Here is a 21361-nt window from a genome sequence, read left to right as displayed (position 1 = left end):
TGACATTAATAAGTTACAGGAAACTGGTGTTTGCACGCGTATGATCTTGATCACCTTAAGAGAATTAATTTGCAGCAAGGTAAGGTATGTGTTGCTCCTCAGCGCACCAAACACATTAATCTTCAGACATGAAATATTGATTTAGGGCTGTTTATTACAACCTCAGGCAATTTACAAGTCAAAACATTGTGTTTGTGTACAGTTACTGTGGAGTAAAGCTGTTAGTGGGCAAGAAGTCATTTTTTAATTTGATGGGAACAAATTTGTTGTTTAGCTGAAACAGAACGACAATGCCTTCAGCTACAATTGAATGTATTCCTGTAAACAAGCTGAAAATACACTGATAACTAAGACAAAGTAGGTTGTTTAACAGTGTGATCAGTGAGCTATTGATCAGGCAATAGATCTGGACACAAGGCAATAGATCTAAAGAGTTTTTTTCTTATTTTAGAGAACACACAGCTATTGGTACAAATGACAAAATAAAAGCTTAAGGATTTTCTTCTTCACTCTAAATGGCCATCACACAGGGATTCGTCACTGTACACAGTATTTTCTTGTCATCTCTAGCTACTCACTACTTCTTCACAAACCAACACATTTGCCTTATTTTAGTATTCTACATCATATATTAATTTTACTAAACTGTACACCAAGCTGTAGTGAATACAACTCTCTGGTCTTTGCAGGTATTATGTGAAACAGTTGCACAGATCTAGAGGCTGGTAACCTCTGCACCCAAACCTCCTTGTGATTGTTTTAGTTGTAAGCAGATTGCCGTGGTCTCCTATAGGTTGCATGGAAGACACGGACTTATCTGGAAACACTAGCGATTTCCTCTTCAAGTTGAAGTGAAACAAAAAAGTGTAATGCCAAACTTTTGTAGGCCAATGGTCTCCCTTTCTGAGTTGCATCATACCATCCAGAGAGTAAATTTAACTAAATGATCTTGCATAAAAGTTAGATTTGCAGACAAGTCTTCCATGTAAATTAATGACAACCTACTAATGACCAAATCAATTTGCCTGTAGGTGTTTTGGTACCTACATGCATACCTCAACTTCTTGCTAGCAACTGCCAATCTCTCAATCAGCTGGTTGCAGAATATACAATTTTCCTTAGTAACTGGTGGTTATAGCAACTGGGGTCAGTAACTGGTCTCTAATCTTGAGCGAACTACTAGGAACCTCCAGAACTGTGCGTTCCTGTCATGTAATAAACACAATGACATTGTGTGGGTACTCCTTATCTTGAGACCTCCGGGGCTATCCTGTGGGACAACAAAAGGTGGGACAACACATTATCCAAAGCTGCACTTTGGATAATGTGGGTTGTATGGTGACACCTCTGTGGATTTGGCTTGTTGGAAAACATAATGTGAAATCTCAGTCACATAGTGATCCAGTTGAATTTGAAGGCCATCTCACGCCATCTTCTTGTCTATAAGAATCTTTAGGTTGCTGATAAACAGGGATGAGAATTAATAAGAACTTAGATTCCGATTCCATGATCAATGTCACTTATTGATTTGTTTCCTTTTTGACTCTCTTATGAATTCTCATTGGGTTCTCATAGGCTCTGCTCACCCCCATGTCTAAGCAGCATATCAAAGACATTACAATTATGCAAATTAACTGCATGCTGTGCGGTCAAATGTTTGTGCATGTTGGAGGTATTTCCCCACTTTACAAGAAAAAAATCATGTGAATGGGATTCCTTAATGTATGCATTTTTATTAGGTGGCGCAAACAGGTTAGATAGTATTTAAAACATTTTAATTTCACTAAACAACCCTTGTCCCACTATTTGATAAAGGAACACAAACAAAGCTCTGGGGAAGAAGAGGAGAAAAGGAAACACAGAAACACACGGACACATACACACACACTAGAATGGCCTTGTTTACCTTGGAGAAGCTAATGAAACAAGCTAATTAGTGGGAAACGTGGAGTTAAAATGGAGGGTGATTAAAAATGACTGTCATCACTAATGCATACACCAGCAAGGGCTAACAACACACAATCAGCATCCTGACCCTTGTGTAGGCCTGTGGTTGAAGAGGCGCAGGACTGTGATTAATTGACAGAACTAATTATAGACACATGAGTCTTTTCAGAAACATGCTGTGTGCTACCAGTAAGGGTATGAGCACGTAAAAAAATTAAAGTTTTTTCATACATGGTCCAGCAAACTTATTCACTGAGGTGGAATAAAAACACCTATTAACCAGGGGCTTTCTTAATGTCATCAGTCCTTTTCTGCATAAGTTAAATCGCTGCTAGGTTCATACACAGTTTGATGGCAGTGCAAAATCTGTCTCTCCATGCCTGACTTAAATGGCGTGTCCCTCAGCACCTTGGCACAGCCAAAAATGCTACAATGCCCAAATACCAAACTATGAATGGCCTTGATGAAATCCCAATGTAGCACAGCCATTATACAGTTCAGCCCTTTCTGGCTCCCACTGCAATGAAGCAGACATCTCTCTTTTTCTCTCTCTCTCTCCCCCATTGGAACAGACACGCAGGAGCCAGTAGTCATGGTAACTCCATTCTGAGTAAACTTAAGGATGTGTATGCACACACACGCACACACACACACACACACACACACACACGCACGCACGCACGCACGCACACACACACACACACACACACACACACACACACACACACCAATTTTAATAAATACTTCATAGATGGGAGCGAATGTGCTTTGATGCTGCAGTAGCTAGTTAGCTGGTTAAATAGTTAGTAGCTTATTTTGCCAGCAGACTGTCAAACTGCATTATTTCCTAAAGTTGCTCTGTTTCTGTTTGTGCCTGTTTCAGGGTGCATGCACCAAACACATGTCTATGTCCGGACAAGGTATGAATATCAATGAGTACAATTATTCCAACCTTTTCATAACAAGGATGTATATGGAAAAAAATAGGCACTTAAACGAGATTTGTTTCATTCCTTCAAACATTGTCACACCACTCTGCAAAGCCCTAGTGAGTCTATGAGGGTAGTGTATGAGTCTGATTATCTGTTTACACATGGGAAGGGAATGTGGGTATGGGCTTGGAATGGTTACCACTTTTGCTGCTTGAGCCCATGATGGCTTTGTTTTTCTGACCATTGCCCCTAAATTGTATTTTGGTCCATGTAGTAATTTCATTTTTTATAAACTCTGGTGGTAGTCTCCTTTAACGTTGCGTCTTATGAGTTTAATTTTAGCAACAAAAAGTGAATGTTTGTGCATGACTGCTGGAACAATACAAAGTTTGATGTAGTGCCTGTGCTGTAGTGCTTTGTTGCTAATTACTTTAATTACTTTAGTAGTGACTTTTTTTTCTTGTCGTCAACACATCCCAAGAAAACATCAAAATCACCAACGTGTTAGTCCATCTGTCATTGCTTTTCTAGTTCCCAGCAATCTCTGTGCCATTCATCCCCAAGCTTGTTTGTGCAAACTCAAAGGCGCAAACAGTATAATTAACGGCCACTACAGAAACTTTTACTATAATATTTGGGCCTCCAGCTGAGGACGTCAAGCAGACAACCAAGTAACAACCAGGTAACATTGCAGACACTGGCACAAGCTTTTTTTTTCTGATGATGTAATCTTTTGCATAGACATTTATACAGCAATTATTAAACCTCAGAGTGTTTATTGGGAAGCATCCCTCAAAATCTTTATCAGCACAAATATTTGTGCTGATAGTGTCATTTCCAGCAGAGTGTTTTTGTTGTGATGAACACACACTCACACATGGGTTACAACATGTGCATTTATATGTCTGCGCTTTCTCCACGCATGATAAGCGGCTGCATTCAGATCACGAACATGAAGCTCTGCAGTTGTCAAAGTCTGAAGAGATAACGAGGAGAAAAAGCAGAGGTGGAGATGAGCAACCCTGATGTCAAATTAGCATTCACACACTGCTCTATTGACAAGGTCATCTAAACACAGCTTTACCTCCACCCTCAGGATCAACTGCTGGGATTCAATAGAACCACCCTACTCTGTTGTGTTTTCCCCAAGGCAATGTGAGCTGCTGCTCAATATCACTCGTGAGAAAAAAAGGAAAATGGGTGTAAAGCTTAGCGGCAGGCTGTCAATAGGCAACATTATAAAGGGTGATTTCTGGAAAGGACACTCTTTAGCCAGCACTAAGCCCAGGAGGACAAAGAGTACGTGGATGCTAAAGAAATAGGACCTTCTCAGTATGACGAAAAGAACTTGACTGCGCTTACATAATTTTATTCTAATCTCGCTCCTCAAATTAGCATTGTAAAGTTCTGTGTAACTGTGCAGAGGAAGCTGGAGAGGGAAGGAGGATGGGGATGGGTTAGCTGAGAGGTGGATGAAGGGCTGGGTAAAAGGCTGTGTGTGTCTTTCTTCCACTAAGAGTTTCTCAATAGAGGTGGAATGCCACATGCTTCCAGAGAGCAATCTGTTTGACTGCTAGAGAGCGAACAGGAGGAGACAGAAGGACAGAACTGTGAAGGCAGGACAGAGGGAAGCAGAGATTGAAAAAGCAGATTGAAAGAAGGGAAGAGTGAGTTCATTCAAAGCCAGCAGCTTTCTAATTCTCGCTGTGAATTCATTATTGATTCTATTATTATGTGTTTGAATTGAACAAGCTTAAACAATGTATGCTCACAGGACCATATATACAGTACACATCATTGCAGACCCACATTCAAACCCTGCAGGTTCACTGACATGCTTTTAGATAGTCATGTTTAGGATTTATGCCACTGAGGAGTGCATTTACTCTTTTGTAAAAAAAAACCTGAGCCACACACAGAGACTAGTGACCTATTTGCAAAGATCTCAAAACACACATCAGCACCTCTGCTATAAACACAGCAAACTTTAACTTTAGACCATCTCCACCTGGCTGCTGCGCTCAGCAGACCCAGCAGCGAACCTCTGGGTGTGGAAGTGGAAGTTTTTGGATGCCTACCTTGGGTGAGCGTTCCCATGAGGAAGCGATAGAAATAGCGAGCCACCTTGGTGAGCTGCCTCTTGCACCTTTTCCTGCACTGGCTCATCTTGGTGCAGCTGAGGAGGTGGAGGTGATGATAGTGATGGTAGTATTAGTCGACTTGTCTGCCAGGGGAAACGAGCTCTCAAGGTAGGAGGGGAGGCACAGAGCACTGTGAGTGAGTGTGTGTTTAGGTGTGTGTGTTCGTGGAAGTCTGACTGCCGCTGCTTCTCTTCTCCTCCTCCTCCTCCTCACTCACCGCTTCTCTTTCCTCTCTCTGTGTTGTCTTCTCCCCTTTCTCTTCCTCTGCGTTCTTCTCTCCACCTGTAGGGCGCTGTCAATCAGCCGGCAGCACTCTGTCTCCTCCCCCTCACGTTCTGAGAAGCCCTTTTCTGGCCTCTCATTGGTTGGGAACAGAGTGTGGCGAAAAATTACGGACCAGCGCACATGTGAGAGAGTGTGTGTGTGTGTGTTTTTCTCTGTGTGTGTGAGAGAGGAGTATACTATAAGGAGGCCGGCTTGACTGGCAGGTGGTGGTGCTTTTTTTCTATCTGCTTTCGCCACACATCTTATTGATGCTATTTATTCCCATGCATCTCCAGTCATGAAACATGAAAAGACAGCCTGGGAGAGCGTGTGTACATCTGTGTTTGAGCCGCTATGAGGTTGAGTAAAGCGACAGAGAAAACTAAGCAAACTCATTAATTAGCATCGCACGTCACTATCTGCTTGCCTGCTCATTAATGATATTCGTAACAGTGAGAGGTAAGTGAAGAGGGTAGGAGCAAAAGGGAAAAAGTGAAGTTACATGAAGAGACAGGTAGGGAGGTGGAGAGGGGGCAAATAGGGGAATGCATTAATAATATCTTCACTCCCTTCTCAGCATGGTGCAATTTTAAAAGAGTGGAAAAGCTTGACGAAGTAGAAAGAGGCTTTTTGGACAAACACCAGCCCTCACCAGCAGTCGATGAAAGGATTATTATCTGCCGGCAGAGAAGGAGGAGAAGTGGGGAAGAGAGAGGAGGAGCTTTTAAATCCTGCGGGATTGAGAAAAGAAATGTATTTATGTAAAGCCTTTCTGTCTTCATCCTTATCATTCTGGCTTCCCTCTTGCAGAGTTGCTCAACAGGGAAACACACTCAACTCGTTTTCCCCAGTGTCACATATTTATTGTTTTGCCCTCTACAACTCCCACATTAGCCTGCTAAACTGCTGCCAATCCACCTTTATCCCCTCACTTTCCCTGATGCTGAATTAAGAGTGATTACAGTTACCTCAGCAACCCCAGACTCCTTGGATGTCTGTTTGTTCTTCAGGTCAGAAGAAGAAAAATAGAGAAGAAAATCAATCAAATGTCAGGCAGATGCTTCCTCTAAATGCCTGTGTCTTTTTCTGTCGGCTCTGTGATCTTGTCCTCATTTAAAAGTCAAAGAGAGAGGTCAAAGTATAGAGTACAGGTGAGCATTTGACAGTGAGAGTCTAGAGCAGCTCTGGCAAATAGTGACATAACCACGTAGTGCAGAAGGACCTGTTTCCCAGATTCTGAGAAAATGGATTTAAAAACATGTGGGAGAGCAGATGGAAAAGACTTTAAAAAGGTTTTTTGGACTCAGTATTAAATGGTCATATAAGGATTCTTACAACTTATTGGTTTTGACTCCTGGCTTCTCAGTTCAGTGGTCTCTAATGGTTCAAGTAAGGATTATCTCTCCTATTTCTGAGTGTGTGCGAGCCTTCATAAATAACTGCAGACAGAGTGTGCCGACCGAGATATACCATAAGAAGTTTGTGTGTGTCCTTAAACTTTCCAGTCTTGGTTCAACAGTGCTGTTTTCAGTCACAGGTGGCACAAACAGCTACTGAAAAATTTAATAATCTCCAAGCTCTGGATTAAGTCTCAGTAACTGCCACCTCAGGTTTGCTTGCACTGACTGTTTATTTTGGTTTCTTTCTAAAATAAAAAATAAAAAATAAAAAAAAAGGGAGAAGTTTGAATAAATCCCTCATCACCAGAACAAAACGGTCCACAATGAAAACTCACAACAATCGAGAAACTACAAGTAATTCTGTGAACAGTGCTGGGTATAACACGTGCTGAAGTAACACATTACTATGCACTATTCAATCAGTTTGCAGTTATAGTTATGTTTTTACTTGAAGTTTCTTCAGTTATCTGCATGATGAGCAGGCTGAAAGAAAAAAAAAATGCATTGCTTCCTTCACACTTACACTACAATCAGCAATAAGTTTCAATGCAGGGAGGAGAAAAATAGAGCAGTCTGTAGTAGGGATGAGTACCGGTATCCGGTGCCATCCTGACATAAACAGTAGTAAGCAGACCGAAACGTAGCGCATATTTCGGTGCTTTATTTCAGTGCTTTCTTTTTTCCTGAGACGTCATACACTTTGGATTCTAGCCAATCATTTTACATTTCCGAGGATAGTAGGCAGGTCCAGGTACGTACGTCCTTTTAGAGCAGAGCTACAGATTAAAAATGCCCAAGCCGAAGCGGTCAAAAGTCTGGCTGTACTTCACAGCAAAAGATGCAAACTCAGCAGCCTGCAACAAGTGCTTTAAGGTGATACTGTGCAAAGCAGGTAACACCTCGAATCTGATGAAACACCTGGCGACGCATAGTGTTTTTTTAAAAGCCGAGAAATGCGCCGTATTTGATAGCTTGCTGCAAGACCGAGCACATCTACTGCGGGTGTGGTGCCTGTTATCGGATCCCAAGAACCCGAAGAGTAGAGTCCTGGCCCCTAGCCCTGCCAGTGTAGCAGAAATGATGATGGATGATGATGGCAGCAGCAGCCATTATTCTCTGGGTGAGTGGCTTAATGTTGTTCCTGTGTAATTTACGTTGAGTAAATTACATGCATTATTACATTAATGCATGTAAAGTGAACTAGCTAACACCGTTGTAGTTACATGCGGCTGTCTTCTTGTTTGATAGAGTGATACCATATATGCCCTATAGCTGCAGAAAAGGCTAACATTGTTATCTTTTTACAAAAAACAGCTAAACATGAGAGGTTTTAGGACAAAGATTGTGTTTTCCATTGTTTAAGCACCTTTTCCAACAGAAAAGGCTAACTTGGTTATCATTTTGCAAAAGAGACTGCTAAAAATAAAAACATAAGAGCTTTTTGGACAAAGTTTGTGTTCTCCAGTCTTTAAGCACCGGCACCATTTCAAAAGTACCGGTTGGGCACCGTTATCAGATAAAACCTAAACGATACCCATCCCTAGTCTGTAGTGTTTGAGGAGTGTAGATGTGGACATTACTTTCATTTTTGTTATTAGAAAGAACAAGCAGTGTGATGGTAAAGTACAAACTGTGTCCAAGAAAGAAACAACTGAATTAAGGTCTTTACACATAAACACGTAAAATCCATCCATGTAAATATTTCATCTGTTAAAAACATTTTTCAGACTCACTTGTAATGCAGCCATTCACAGTAACCATGTAATTTTGCAGGGCAAATTTGCAGCATTAATATTTTTCGAACCAAGCTCGCTTTTTTTCCCCTTTAGACTTTTTCAGATCTGAAAAAACAGATCTGACCGATTAGGTAACAAGTAACTCAAAATGTGTGCCGGTGCTGAATAAAGTTAAATAATACTATTTTACCTCAAACACACAGCTAGGTCAACTAGCTACTGTGTTACTCTTAATAAAAATAACAAGTAATGTGTAAAACATTACTTTTTGAATATCAAACCCATCACTGGATATGAAACATTAAGTGATCCAGACTTAAGTCTGTAATTTCAGGAGCAAATGAAGACACTAAACACATATCAAGTATTGACAACAGCTAAAGTAACCAAAGAAATTGTGGTTGTAAAATTGTGAAAATGGTAACATGTTAATATCAATTTTTAGAAAACAGATAAAACATCTGAGGTATCAGTGCTTAATTGTGGTGCTGTGGGGAGGGTTTGTTTTGTTTTTAAACAGAGTTTAAATGTGTTTTGCAAGCCCTGAAAATTGTGTGATGTTATGAGTGATTTTGACTATGAGCAAAATTTTTGTTCCACCCCTATGTATGTTGAAGCCCTGGAACTCAGACAGTTTTCATTATATGAAGGTCAAATTTTGCATAGCTTCACTGAATAGACTACAGTTGTTGTCTGAGTAGATCCGCTGATTCTGAGGGGGTCAGGTGAGCAACACTCACCGATTTCCCATGAAATAAGATAATCTTCAGATAGTTATTGTATCTGAGCTAAATGATGGTCAGCAGGATTATACCCAATAAGATGATGATGATCCTTTGTTGGTTTTAATAGAAACAGGCAGACATGTGATGATCAAGAATCACAATGTGAACAAAAACACGGGCTTTCACGCACACTGCTCCTCTCTCTAATCCTATAAATAATAGAGCCGGCTAGATTCTAGGAAGAGAGAAAGCAGCCTCTCATACACGTAGTTTAGCCTAAAAGTTAAAGAAGAACTGAAGCGACAGATTGAGTGATCAGTGTAGCATGAAGAATTAAACATTAATTGCTCGATGTAACACACCATCTCCTGCCGCACATACACATACATAGACACATACACATTCAGGGTTGCATGATCTGATAATGACAGGTTAAAATTTAATAAAGCCAGCTTTTCTGTCAATGGGATGAAGAGAGGAAGAAAAAGAGACTAATTATGATTTATATGTCTGGGATTTTAAAGTAAGGCAAAGAGTACAATAACTTCAGGCAGTTCTAAGGAAGAGCATAAATAATGTGAAAGATACTAAAAGTAAAATAAAACTAATAAAAAATGTAAAAGGGCTCTAAAAGCAGAATAAAACATGCGTGCGTTAAAGTACCCTGTGTATTTTCTTGTAAACAAACAAACAAAAATAAATATACTTCATTCACTGTTAGTTTCTACAATAGATTATGCGTATCCTTATAATCCTTTACGTTAACATTCATGTTTACTTGTAAGCAAGCAAGCCTTTTTCCTGCCTCTGCTGAGTTTCTTGGCTTGTTATCACCACCTGTTGACACTGGGCAGACAATCATAGAAAAACTTCTCCATCGCTGTAGTAGAGGTCAAATACTCCAGATGGTTACCTTTTATAGGTACCATCAGTCAGACACAAGGACAGCATTTATGTTTGTAATCTGATTTAATCGCTGACCCAGTCAAAGTGAGAATTTTTCAACCTTCCGGGCCTTATGTCTTTCATTTTGCTGCAAAAAGTCTTAAAGCTGCTTAAATGCTCTTAAATGTAAAAAAAAAAAACCAAAAAAAAACTTTATTGTGTTGTGCTGCAAAATAAACCTATTGTCCTTATATGAGGACATACTTTTACATCCAACTAATCTCAAGTACGCATCCAAATCAAGAGCTCAGGTCTCAGGCGGATAATGAATTGATCTTTTGTTGAGTCAGTCACAAATCCTATTTCCTTTTCCTAGTCTTTTAGTTACTGGAATGTAGAAAATTGTGGTTACCATTCACACTCAATCCCGAACATGAATTTGTCTGAAATTGTGAAGCAAAGCCGCATGACAAATCAGGAGTTGATAGCAGCAGTGACATTTTGGAGAGCATTAATGGGCTGTTTACCAATATACAGGAGTCATCGATATTGTTGCCTTTAAATCAATCAAACAAAAGTTTACCATAGAAAGTTTTGTACTTATTAGTTTCACTGTGGAGGAGAAGTAACATGTTAGATTTCTTTTTTTTTTACACTAAATTTACAGCTCAACTTCTGAAAACTTTGTGTGAAAAGATCGTGTACATTATCTAACTTTGTCTCAGATTTTCACCTTGGGTGTGACAAAAGCTTCACTTGGTCCTACACCAAAAGCTTTTATCTCCAGCATTGACAGCAGGGGTGAGGTACAGCCCGTCAGACTCTCTGCTTGTACCTGACAGCTTTATTGAAAATGTACAGAGGCTTCCCTGCAACACTGAGGCCCCATCAGCTGAGCAGCAGTAAAATTTCACAATATCTGTATATAAGCCTGTTATCCAACAGGAAGATAAAAAAATTTCTATTGGGGATATGAAGAAGGTGATAAAAAGAAGTAGGAGGAAGGGTGAGGCTGCTCAAGTATAAGAGTTCTACATCCATTGTTCATTCAAATCCCGTGACATGTGTCCAGCGTTTGTGCCAAGACTCAGCCGCCTGTTCTCAGCACATGTACATGTGCCTTTTTGCATCAATTTTTTTCAAGTGTTTACTTCCAGGACTCTGACTCACCACCAGCACCAAGATGTCCAGGGTGTGAAAGCAGCACAGCCAAACACCGGCAACAGTCCATTAGCAACTATTACCATAGAAAATCAACACAAACAAAGAACAACACTTCACACTGCTGGCCCAATTATCAGCTTCAGTCAAATTCCAGTAACTCTTAATTATATTCTTGCAAGGACAAAAAAGCAGTTACTGTCGCAACACGTCAGTAAAATAACCATAAAATATAAAAATTGGCAGACGACGAAAGAACATTGTGGCAGACAGATAGAGGGGTCAGAGACATAAGAAGAAAGATGAGTTCAGAAGCATGCAGAGTTACTGCACTTAACCTATTGATGAAGCTACAGATCTAGGCTAGATGTTCATTTGAATGAACTGTCAGTAGCAGAATTAACATAGCTGTGTGACTGATCTCATCCTTTCGGTTTATAGATTCAAAACTTAAAAACTATCGTATTTAGCTTCATAGTGAATAATATAAAACACTAAGAAAAATACTATGCAGACTTTATGTGCGTGTGTGTGTGTGTATGTGTCACAAGTGACAAGATAATGATTTTCCACAGATTTGGAATTGGTGCCGCAGTCTGTGCAGGCTTCCACATGAGCGCAAAGGCACACAGGAATGTTGGAGGGCAGATGTGACACTGACACTCAAGTATCTGGCAAAGACACACACACACGCACGCACATACACATTCTCACATGCATTTGTTTTTAACACTATTTATGTGGCAGGCAAAGGCACCAGCTGGTGAAATCCACTCAACACTCTATTCACTGAGGACATGTGACGGTGGAGGGAAGGAGAGGAGAAAGAGAGAGGGAGTGGGAAGAGAGGGAGAAGCAAGAAAGAGGCACAGGTGGAAACACTTATCTTCAGGGATGTGTGGTTAAGGCTTAAATACAAACAAAAAAGCAGGAAAGTTTTCACACACAGACACACACACACACACACACACACACATATAATCCCAGACACACATCCAGTCCTTCAGGTTTGTAGAACCCCATCTTCCCAGAATCCTGTGTGTCCAGCCTCCAGGCTCGAGTCTTACACTGTATTAAAGATGTAAATGGATTTATTAACAAGCATATCAAAATGCATCCTTCATATCAAATCCTCCTCAGCTTACTGAATACACAGCAGCTTATTCTGCTTGGTAATCAAAGCAGATTATGATGGATACACATGCAAATAGCTAGAAACTAATATTATGTGATCTAAAACTGCCCAGACGGTTTAAGGTTAAACAGTATATAATGCAGAATAACAGAACAGTTAAAGTGAGCTACAAAATCATTCGTATCCATGGAGATGAATGTTATTTCCTTATAGAGTAGTGACTGCATCCTACAGCCTGTTTATTTATACCCTCCCCTTTAATATGCTGTGAGGACTCTCAAGGGCTGCAAGGATGACTTAATGCAGAATGACAATCCACAGTGAAGTACAAGTTTGTGAGAGTCATTTGGGAAAGGGTCAATATGCACACGTATAGAAGCTTTAATCTATAATTGAACGTTTACCTCAGATAAGCCAAAGCAAAGGAAAGCAGGAACCACAGCAACTCGAGCAAAACTTCAAATATCACACACTCTTGATTTAAGTAGGACTAGCCTGCAAATATTTTTATATGGTTTTATTATTATCCCTCTGTGGCATGAATTTTAGTGTAAAAGATATTTCACCCTATTTTTTGAGAGCTTGTGTGTCCCTGTTGATGTAACAGTCAACAAATTTGTACCCCTCACCTCTCCTTACCAGAAACTGGTTTATTGCCTCAGGGCAACAATGCACCAAAAGGTACCAAAATCTCACAGCTTTCTAAATAATCTCATTTAACAAACATGTAATTTTATATTTTAATATACTTGTGTTTCTTTGCCCTTCATAAAGTCCTCACCCAACTCCAGATGAACTGTCATCACGTACATACACACATTATTGCTCACGTATGTCTGACCCTCGACTGATCCCTGATCTCCTAACTGTTCTTCAAAGCTGATTCTGGGGTCTGCTCTTACTCACTGTCACTCTCATCACCTTCACTGTCCTCACCCTAACTGTCCAATCACATCGTTTTCTCAATGCATGATTTGAGTACTTACATATCAAACTACTACATCCTCTACTGCTTTGAGTGTTCTCAAAACATTAACACAGATGTTCTCCTGAGGACCCCAATCCAAGCTCAACTCACCTTATTCAAATGATCTCCTGGGTATTAAATGATGCAACTGCCTAATTACACGATGGTCATTTGGAATAAGTGTGTTGTAGCAGGGGAACACCTAAAACCTAACACGAGTTGTCCCAAGGACCAGAGTTTAGAAGCACTCCTTCAGCATTATTACCGGAAGAAAACTGGTCTAACTGCATAATGTTGCCCTGAGGAAACAAAATAATGTTGTATTAGTAATAAATGAAATCAAAATCTGAGTTTAACCAACCAAATGTGTTCCTTCATATATTCATGAACATATTTGGATATTATTTACAAGTTATTCCAATTTAAACATATATTAAAATGATATTAGTCTAAGCAATAACTGGTACTGGGTCCCATGTGGATTTGGTTCCTGAAAGGATTGCTTCACTCACAGGTCAAAGGTCAAGTGTTCTTCTACTACTCATTTTACTGAACAGTGATGCGTCTTGCATCATTAAATAATAAATAATACTATCCCATATCGTTAGCTTCATAGCATAAGTGCCTAAGTCATTGACTTAGTCAAATGACTTAGGCACTTATGCTATGAAGCTAACGATATATGATTTTAGATTTTAGTGTGCACACTGTGTTATTCACACAATCATAATCAACAGATTTGCTTTGTTCTTGCTAGTAAGATGTACTAACTTACACACTAACAGCTGTTCTCAGTGATGCTGGCATATAAGTACAGTTCCTACACACATGAAACTCACTGATCTGTGATTATAAGAAGCTGTCATCCACAAATATTTGCTAAAATAGAGCCCATCTGGAGATGGGAAAACACCAGATTGTTGTTTCAGGCCAATGATTACGGAGTACTTATTACTACTTCATACAATATTTTGTCCTCTCAAGTCAGCATGTGTCCATCTTTAAACTCAACTTGTGATTTTGTCTTGAACAGCTGTTATACTGTCATGCTGACAAAACCTGCCAAAGAACAATTGACATACACTCACAGGGTAAAAACAATTTGTATCCCTGTGTCAGCTGGTTACTATCATATGATCATACAGCGGGTGAAGATGGATAAAAATCGGTCAAGTGCCAAAAATGTATGGATGTTGGGTGCTGCACATATACACAAACATGCTTACAAGCTTTAAATATGTCACAACTAAATTAAACAAATAAATGAGACAAAAAAAATGTTTATGTGTCTGTCATGTTTGCAGCAACACAATGAACACTGTTATCCATCTCCTGCGCTAGTGCTGAGGTTTCTTTAACAAATGCTTCAATAGTGCAGAATTTGGCTGTCCTGTTGCAGAGCAAACACCAGAACATAATCATTGTGGTGTTGCTGACATCTGCAGGCAGAAAACTGCATAGCAACAGCACAGAGCAGCCATCAGCCCTCAGGGCAAACAGATGGACTGAGAAGGCAGGCACATGGGAGAAGAAACTTAAAAACTTCACAAACCCATACACACACAACTAAGTTTAATGAAGACCAGAGAGGAAGAGAGGCTATTAATGAAAGGGAAACACTTTAAGTAACTAATGATGCATGGCTCTTCCAGCTGGAAGAGAAATACCACGGTAGAGCACTTTAATTTGATCACTAATGAATATTCATTAAAAGCTGTTTTAAAGATAAGAAATATCGATAGTGAAATAATTATTCCTGTGTGCATGAGCAAATATTTGCTCGTGTGTCTGTAGGCATGTCAAGGCTGAGTTACCCCGACATAACTTAAATAGCTTCGATATCCCAGATCTGAGCCCCTTTTTTTTTTTAATTATGTGAGAGGCACTTTCATTGAATTAAACCACATAAGGAAAGGCACTACATCAGCTTTGGAGCAAAGGCTGTCATAAAGATAACAACAAAACAAAATAAAAACTATTAAAGTATACTGAAATAATATTCTGATCGATGTACCACTGCACAAACATTTTTTTTAGCTATGATATTTTGACAATTATATATACACAATCATTAAAAATCGCCACAAATTAAATTTAGCACTAGAATAAACACATTATTTCATTAAGATGCTTGTACTTAACAGTGTTGACCAGTAGAGGGCAGACAGAGCTCAGTAAACTCACAGACATGATTGAGCATATCAAAGCTACTGCATGTCAAACACATTATATTATATATAATTATATCAAATAAAAATAATCATTACATTCCTTCTGTATTTCAGTTTTGGGGATGATAACAGACAAAAATGCAAACATTCAACGCTTCTTTTATCTAATCTCCACAAATAATATATCTAATCTGCACATATAACTAAAGACATTTTATAGCTTAGTCAGTTAATCATCTTGCCCTGTGAAAATACAGAAGCGGTGTAACTGAACCATTGCAAAGTCAGAGGTTAACTGCAGCTGAGATGTTTATCTACATCAACCTACAGCAAAGCACCAGCTTCTGATTTAGGAATTAGACTTTTGCTATGCTCCCTGCTCTGGACATCAGCTTAATCTGTAAATCTGCATCAGTTCAGTGATGGTAAAAGAGGTTGAAAGGTCATGAGAGGACATGCTGATGTGTCATATGAAAAAGAATAACATCATACAGGAATCAAAACGCCGCTACATTTGTCAAAAGCTAATCTTGGTTTTCGCTGTGGTTCAGATGAAACAGAAACAAAACAATAAATAATAGATAGAAGACACAACTCCCGTTCACTCTACCCTTGTCTATGATTACATAAACATACTCTCTTCCACTGGTCCAAGTGTTTATACCCTTTGGGAGCTCACATATTCCCTTAGATAAAGTCAGGAATGATGCTACTACTATAAGATGGAGAGGGTACTGACCCATGGGAGACAAGAGTGACAAATAAAGCAATGTAATAAAGCAAAAAATGGATTGCTGGGCCACAAAGGCCATAAATAAACCCAAGAGAAGATCCTGTACCGTTTGCATTTGTTTTATTGCAAGACACCAACCAGTCAGTCATCAGTCAGTCAAGCCTAACAGTGCAAGAGGGGAGCCACATGCTGCTACCTGCACCTGCGTGAAGGTATTAAACATCACTGAGTGACAAAAGGTCTCTGATAAATTCTTGCGATTACTCCACCTTTGCCACATCTTGCTTCCCTCTTATTTTACATGTTACACCGTGTATTTCTTCTGAAGCCGACTCTATCTTTCTCTCTCTGTCACACCCAGCCTCTCGGCTGCTTGACTGCTGTTCTTCCCCCCTGTCTCTCCATGCCTGTGTGAAGGCAGGCAGCAGGTGTTTTGTGACTCGAAGATCAGAGAGCCTCAGAGAGATGGAGCCCCTGTGAGCCAGGCTGTGTAGGAGGAGGAGGAGAGAAAGTCTACACTTTCATTTTCAGCCTGCCTTCTCACTGCTACAGGAGAGAGCTCTTATCCCTCCCCCAGACCAACATCACCGCCAGTACAATACAACTGCATGTCTTATCGATATCATGTGCTCCTAAAGGCTGAGTGAAGAGCCTTTTTTAGAGAGAACGGGAGCTTACTGCTAACATAGCAAATGAGGGGGAGAAGGGAGAGGGAGGGTTGGATGCAGGTAGAGCCTGTGAAAAAATTTGTAGTCACACTAAAATACAGGATGACTTTGATCTCATTAAATTTATCACTTTTGAGGTCACCCAATTTCACAGCACCCCACTCTCTGACCTAAAACTAGTTTCAGGGATGCTGACTCAGGACACTGCTTTACTGCTTTACTCACTCATTTTTTTGTTTCTTTTTTTTCTCCTTTTTTAACTATAGGTTTTTGAATTATAATAGATTAGTATCCACGCAGTCGCAGTAACGATTCCAGAGTTAATGGCAGGAACGCTCACTGAAGCACATCGTTTGTAAAAACCTGCTTCTTTTTTACTTTGCCTCTTTCTCTCTCATCTGCTCACTTTTTCCCAAAGCAGCAGCCAGAAGTGCTCAACTGTGCCTTTCTTGTTCATGTATTCTACATTTTAAAGCCAGGTGGGAGGCTTCCAGGTTATGAGTAAATAACAGAACCATAACATATACTTTGGCATAGAAGTATCTGACTGTCCTACTTTAAATACAGTTAGATCCAGAAGTTCTTTGACTCTGTGACATTTTTTGTGTCACACACTTTCACCTTTGATCGATTTTGCAAAAATAATGCTGTTCATGATAACTGTTCAGGAAGTACAACAGTTTTGGAGTTGATTCAAAGTAAAACACTTGCAACTGGTAGCTGTTCAGTGGAACTCAAACTTAATATGGGGTTCAAAGAGATGTTGATGCAAGTGTAGGAGCCAATCATTGGTTGAAAAAAGTAAAAGTAAAGTTCAGAGAGAGAAAAGATTAGATTTCAAGATTAGGCTTAAAACTTTCCTTTTTGCTAAAGCATATACAGTGGGGCAAAAAAGTATTTAGTCAGCCACCGATTGTGCAAGTTCCCCCACTTAAAATGATGACAGAGGTCAGTAATTTGCACCAGAGGTACACTTCAACTGTGAGAGACAGAATGTGAAAAAAAAAAATCCATGAATTCACATGGTAGGATTTGTAAAGAATTTATTCGTAAATTAGGGTGGAAAATAAGTATTTGGTCACCTCAAACAAGGAAAATCTCTGGCTCTCACAGACCTGTAACGTCTTCTGTAAGAAGCTTTTCTGTCCCCCACTCGTTACCTGTATGAATGGCACCTGTTTGAACTCATCATCTTTATAAAAGACACCTGTCCACAGCCTCAAACAGTCAGACTCCAAACTCCGCCATGGCCAAGACCAAAGAGCTTTCGAAGGACACCAGGAAAAGTATTGTAGACCTGCACCAGACTGGGAAGAGTGAATCTACAATAGGCAAGCAGCTTGGTGTGAAAAAATCAACTGTGGGAGCAATCATCAGAAAATGGAAGACATACAAGACCACTGATAATCTCCCTCGATCTGGGGCTCCACGCAAGATCTCATCCCGTGGGGTCAAAATGATCATGAGAACGGTGAGCAAAGATCCCAGAACCACACGGGGGGACCTGGTGAATGACCTGCAGAGAGCTGGGACCAAAGTAACAAAGGTCACCATCAGTAACACACTACAACGGCAAGGAATCAAATCCCGCAGTGCCAGACGTGTTCCGCTGCTGAAGCCAGTGCATGTCCAGGCCCATCTGAAGTTTGCCAGAGAGCACATGGATGATACAGCAGAGGATTGGGAGAATGTCATGTGGTCAGATGAAACCAAAGTAGAACTTTTTGGTATAAACTCAACTCGTCGTGTTTGGAGGAAGAAGAATACTGAGTTGCATCCCAAGAACACCATACCTACTGTGAAGCATGGGGGTGGAAACATCATGCTATGGGGCTGTTTTTCTGCCAAGGGGACAGGACGACTGATCCGTGTTAAGGACAGAATGAATGGGGCCATGTATCGTGAGATTTTGAGCCAAAACCTCCTTCCATCAGTGAGAACTTTGAAGATGAAACGAGGCTGGGTCTTCCAACATGACAATGATCCAAAACACACCGCCCGGGCAACAAAGGAGTGGCTCCGTAAGAAGCATTTGAAAGTCCTGGAGTGGCCTAGCCAGTCTCCAGACCTCAACTCCATAGAAAATCTGTGGCGGGAGTTGAAAGTCCGTGTTGCTCGGCGACAGCCCCAAAACATCACTGCTCTCGAGAAGATCTGCATGGAGGAATGGGCCAAAATACCAGCTACTGTGTGTGCAAACCTGGTAAAGACCTATAGTAAACGTTTGACCTCTGTTATTGCCAACAAAGGTTATGTTACAAAGTATTGAGTTGTATTTTTGTTATTGACCAAATACTTATTTTCCACCCTGATTTACGAATAAATTCTTTACAAATCCTACCATGTGGATTCATGGATTTTTTTTTCACATTCTGTCTCTCACAGTTGAAGTGTACCTCTGGTGCAAATTACTGACCTCTGTCATCACTTTAAGTGGGGAAACTTGCACAATCGGTGGCTGACTAAATACTTTTTTGCCCCACTGTAGTTAGGGCTGGACCAGGTGACCCTGAATCCTTCCTTGGTTATGCTGCAATAGACATAGGCTGCCGGGGATTCCCATGATGCATTGAGTTTTTCCTTTCCAGTCACCTTTCTCACTCACTATGTGTTAGTAGACCTCTCTGCATTGAATCATATCTGTTATTAACCTCTGTCTCTCTTCCACAGCATGTCTTTATCCTGTTTTCCTTCTCCCACCCCAACCGGTCGCAGCAGATGGCCCCGCCCCTCCCTGATCCTGGTTCTGCCGGAGGTTTCTTCCTGTTAAAAGGGAGTTTTTCCCTCCCACTGTCGCCAAAGTGCTTGCTCATAGGGGGTCATATGATTGTTGGGCTTCTCTCTGTATCTTCTGTACAATACAAAGCGCCTTGAGGCGACTTTTGTTGTGATTTGGCACTATATGAATAAAATTGAATTGAATTGAAAAACTTTAGGAAAATGAACAATGTATTCTTAAAAAGAAGGAAGAATCCTTCTTCTAACATATCATCATTATCCAAATCTACACTGAAGAGACGCTGTCATGAGTGGATATACAGAGGGTTAAGAACAAGATGCGAACCACTGGTTACAAGAAGGCCAGATTAGACTTAAACGATCTTTGAACAGATGAAACCAAGTGGAACTTGTACCAGAATGATGCGAAGAGAAAAATACACAGAAGGAGAAAAATAGCTCACAATTCAAGGCATACCACAACATCAAACATGGTGGGAGCAATGTTATGGCATGGACATGAGGGACTCCCAGTGGAACCTGGTCACTAATGTTTATTGATGATCTGACCGCTGATAGAAGTAGTAGAATAAATTGTGAAATGTACAGAGCCATACTCTGTTCAGATTCAGCCAAATGCTGCAAAACTGATGGATGGTGTTACACAGAGAGAATGGAAAATGACCCAAAGCATACTGAAAAACCAACCCCAGAGTTTCTGACGACCAAGAAATGGGAAATTCTTCAATGGACAAGACAGCCAGCTGATCTCCCCCCAACAGAGCATGCTGTTCAGATATTAAATATAAAACTTAAGTTTAAAAACAAACCTTATATTAAAGATTATGTTAATTTGCCCAGTTACTTTTGAGTCTGTGGCCTAGCTGTACTTTTATGTTTGCTGTATGTTTTTAGGAAATCACTTTACTCATACAAATATTTAAAAAGTAATGCACGTCTGGAAATGCTTGCTTCGTATATCTATCCTAAACCCTATCTAAACTTTTCTATCCCACAAGCTGTGTTAATGACTGATCTGAGTTTTTAAACCATAACCAGTTTTGAAATATGGCTGCATTATGTACATATAGAGAAACTTAACAGATTTTCCTCTCTCAAACCTCCAATATGCATACATTACTTATATACACTCAGAAAAATTATGGTTCTTAAATGGTTCTTCAGATGGCTTCATGGTTCTTTAAAGAACCATCATACGTCAAAGAACCTTTTTATTTTGTGGATGGTTCTTCAGCTATTACAAATGGTTCTTTAAAGAACAAAAGGTTCTTCATCCTTAGCTATCTAAGTTTGATGGTGTAAATGGCATAAATATTTATTCACTATAATGAGGCTGTGAATTATACTGTGTGTTTTCTTTGTGTGCATGTGTGTGCGAAGGGAGAGGGCGGGTTACCTGGCAACCCTTTAAGAGAAGATGGTAGGAAACTGAATATTCAAATAAAAGTTAGAAATATTTGCTTAAAAATATACTGGTGGCAGGGGTGGGGGCCAAAGCCTAAAGACCCTAACCCCCCCCCACACACACACACACACACACACACACACACACACACCCCTAACCCCACAAACACATTATGAATATGGTGAGTTAACAAACAGTAGACACAATACACACATTCAAGTACTGTACTTTAGTTTTAAATTTTAATAAAGCATTACTATTTTCTACTCCAAGGCATTACTTTTGAGATTATTATATATTTTTGAAAATACAGCATAATGATAATACTAGTTGTTGTAAACTTTACAAACCA

General features: G+C 40.0%; 1 protein-coding gene across 2 annotated transcripts in view; it reads right to left on the bottom strand.

Moving 5' to 3' along the window:
• The window catches only part of LOC113035340 (Kv channel-interacting protein 2), a 116923-nt gene that overhangs the window by 44848 nt on the left and 50714 nt on the right, over positions 1-21361 (bottom strand). The window contains exon 1 of one of the 2 annotated variants that reach the window (XM_026190860.1): positions 4958-5258. The exons of the other annotated variant lie outside the window; for it this stretch is intronic. Coding sequence (XP_026046645.1) covers positions 4958-5045 — 88 coding nt within the window. The 5' untranslated portion in view covers positions 5046-5258. Of the gene's footprint in view, positions 1-4957; positions 5259-21361 lie in introns of those variants that run through there. 2 annotated transcript variants of the gene reach the window in all.

The sequence above is a fragment of the Astatotilapia calliptera genome, chromosome 13, assembly GCF_900246225.1.
Source record: "Astatotilapia calliptera chromosome 13, fAstCal1.2, whole genome shotgun sequence".
Classification (NCBI taxonomy): Eukaryota; Metazoa; Chordata; class Actinopteri; order Cichliformes; family Cichlidae; genus Astatotilapia; species Astatotilapia calliptera.
The sequence above is the reverse complement of the archived record's forward strand: the minus strand, read 5'-3'. Positions and strand labels throughout refer to the sequence as shown.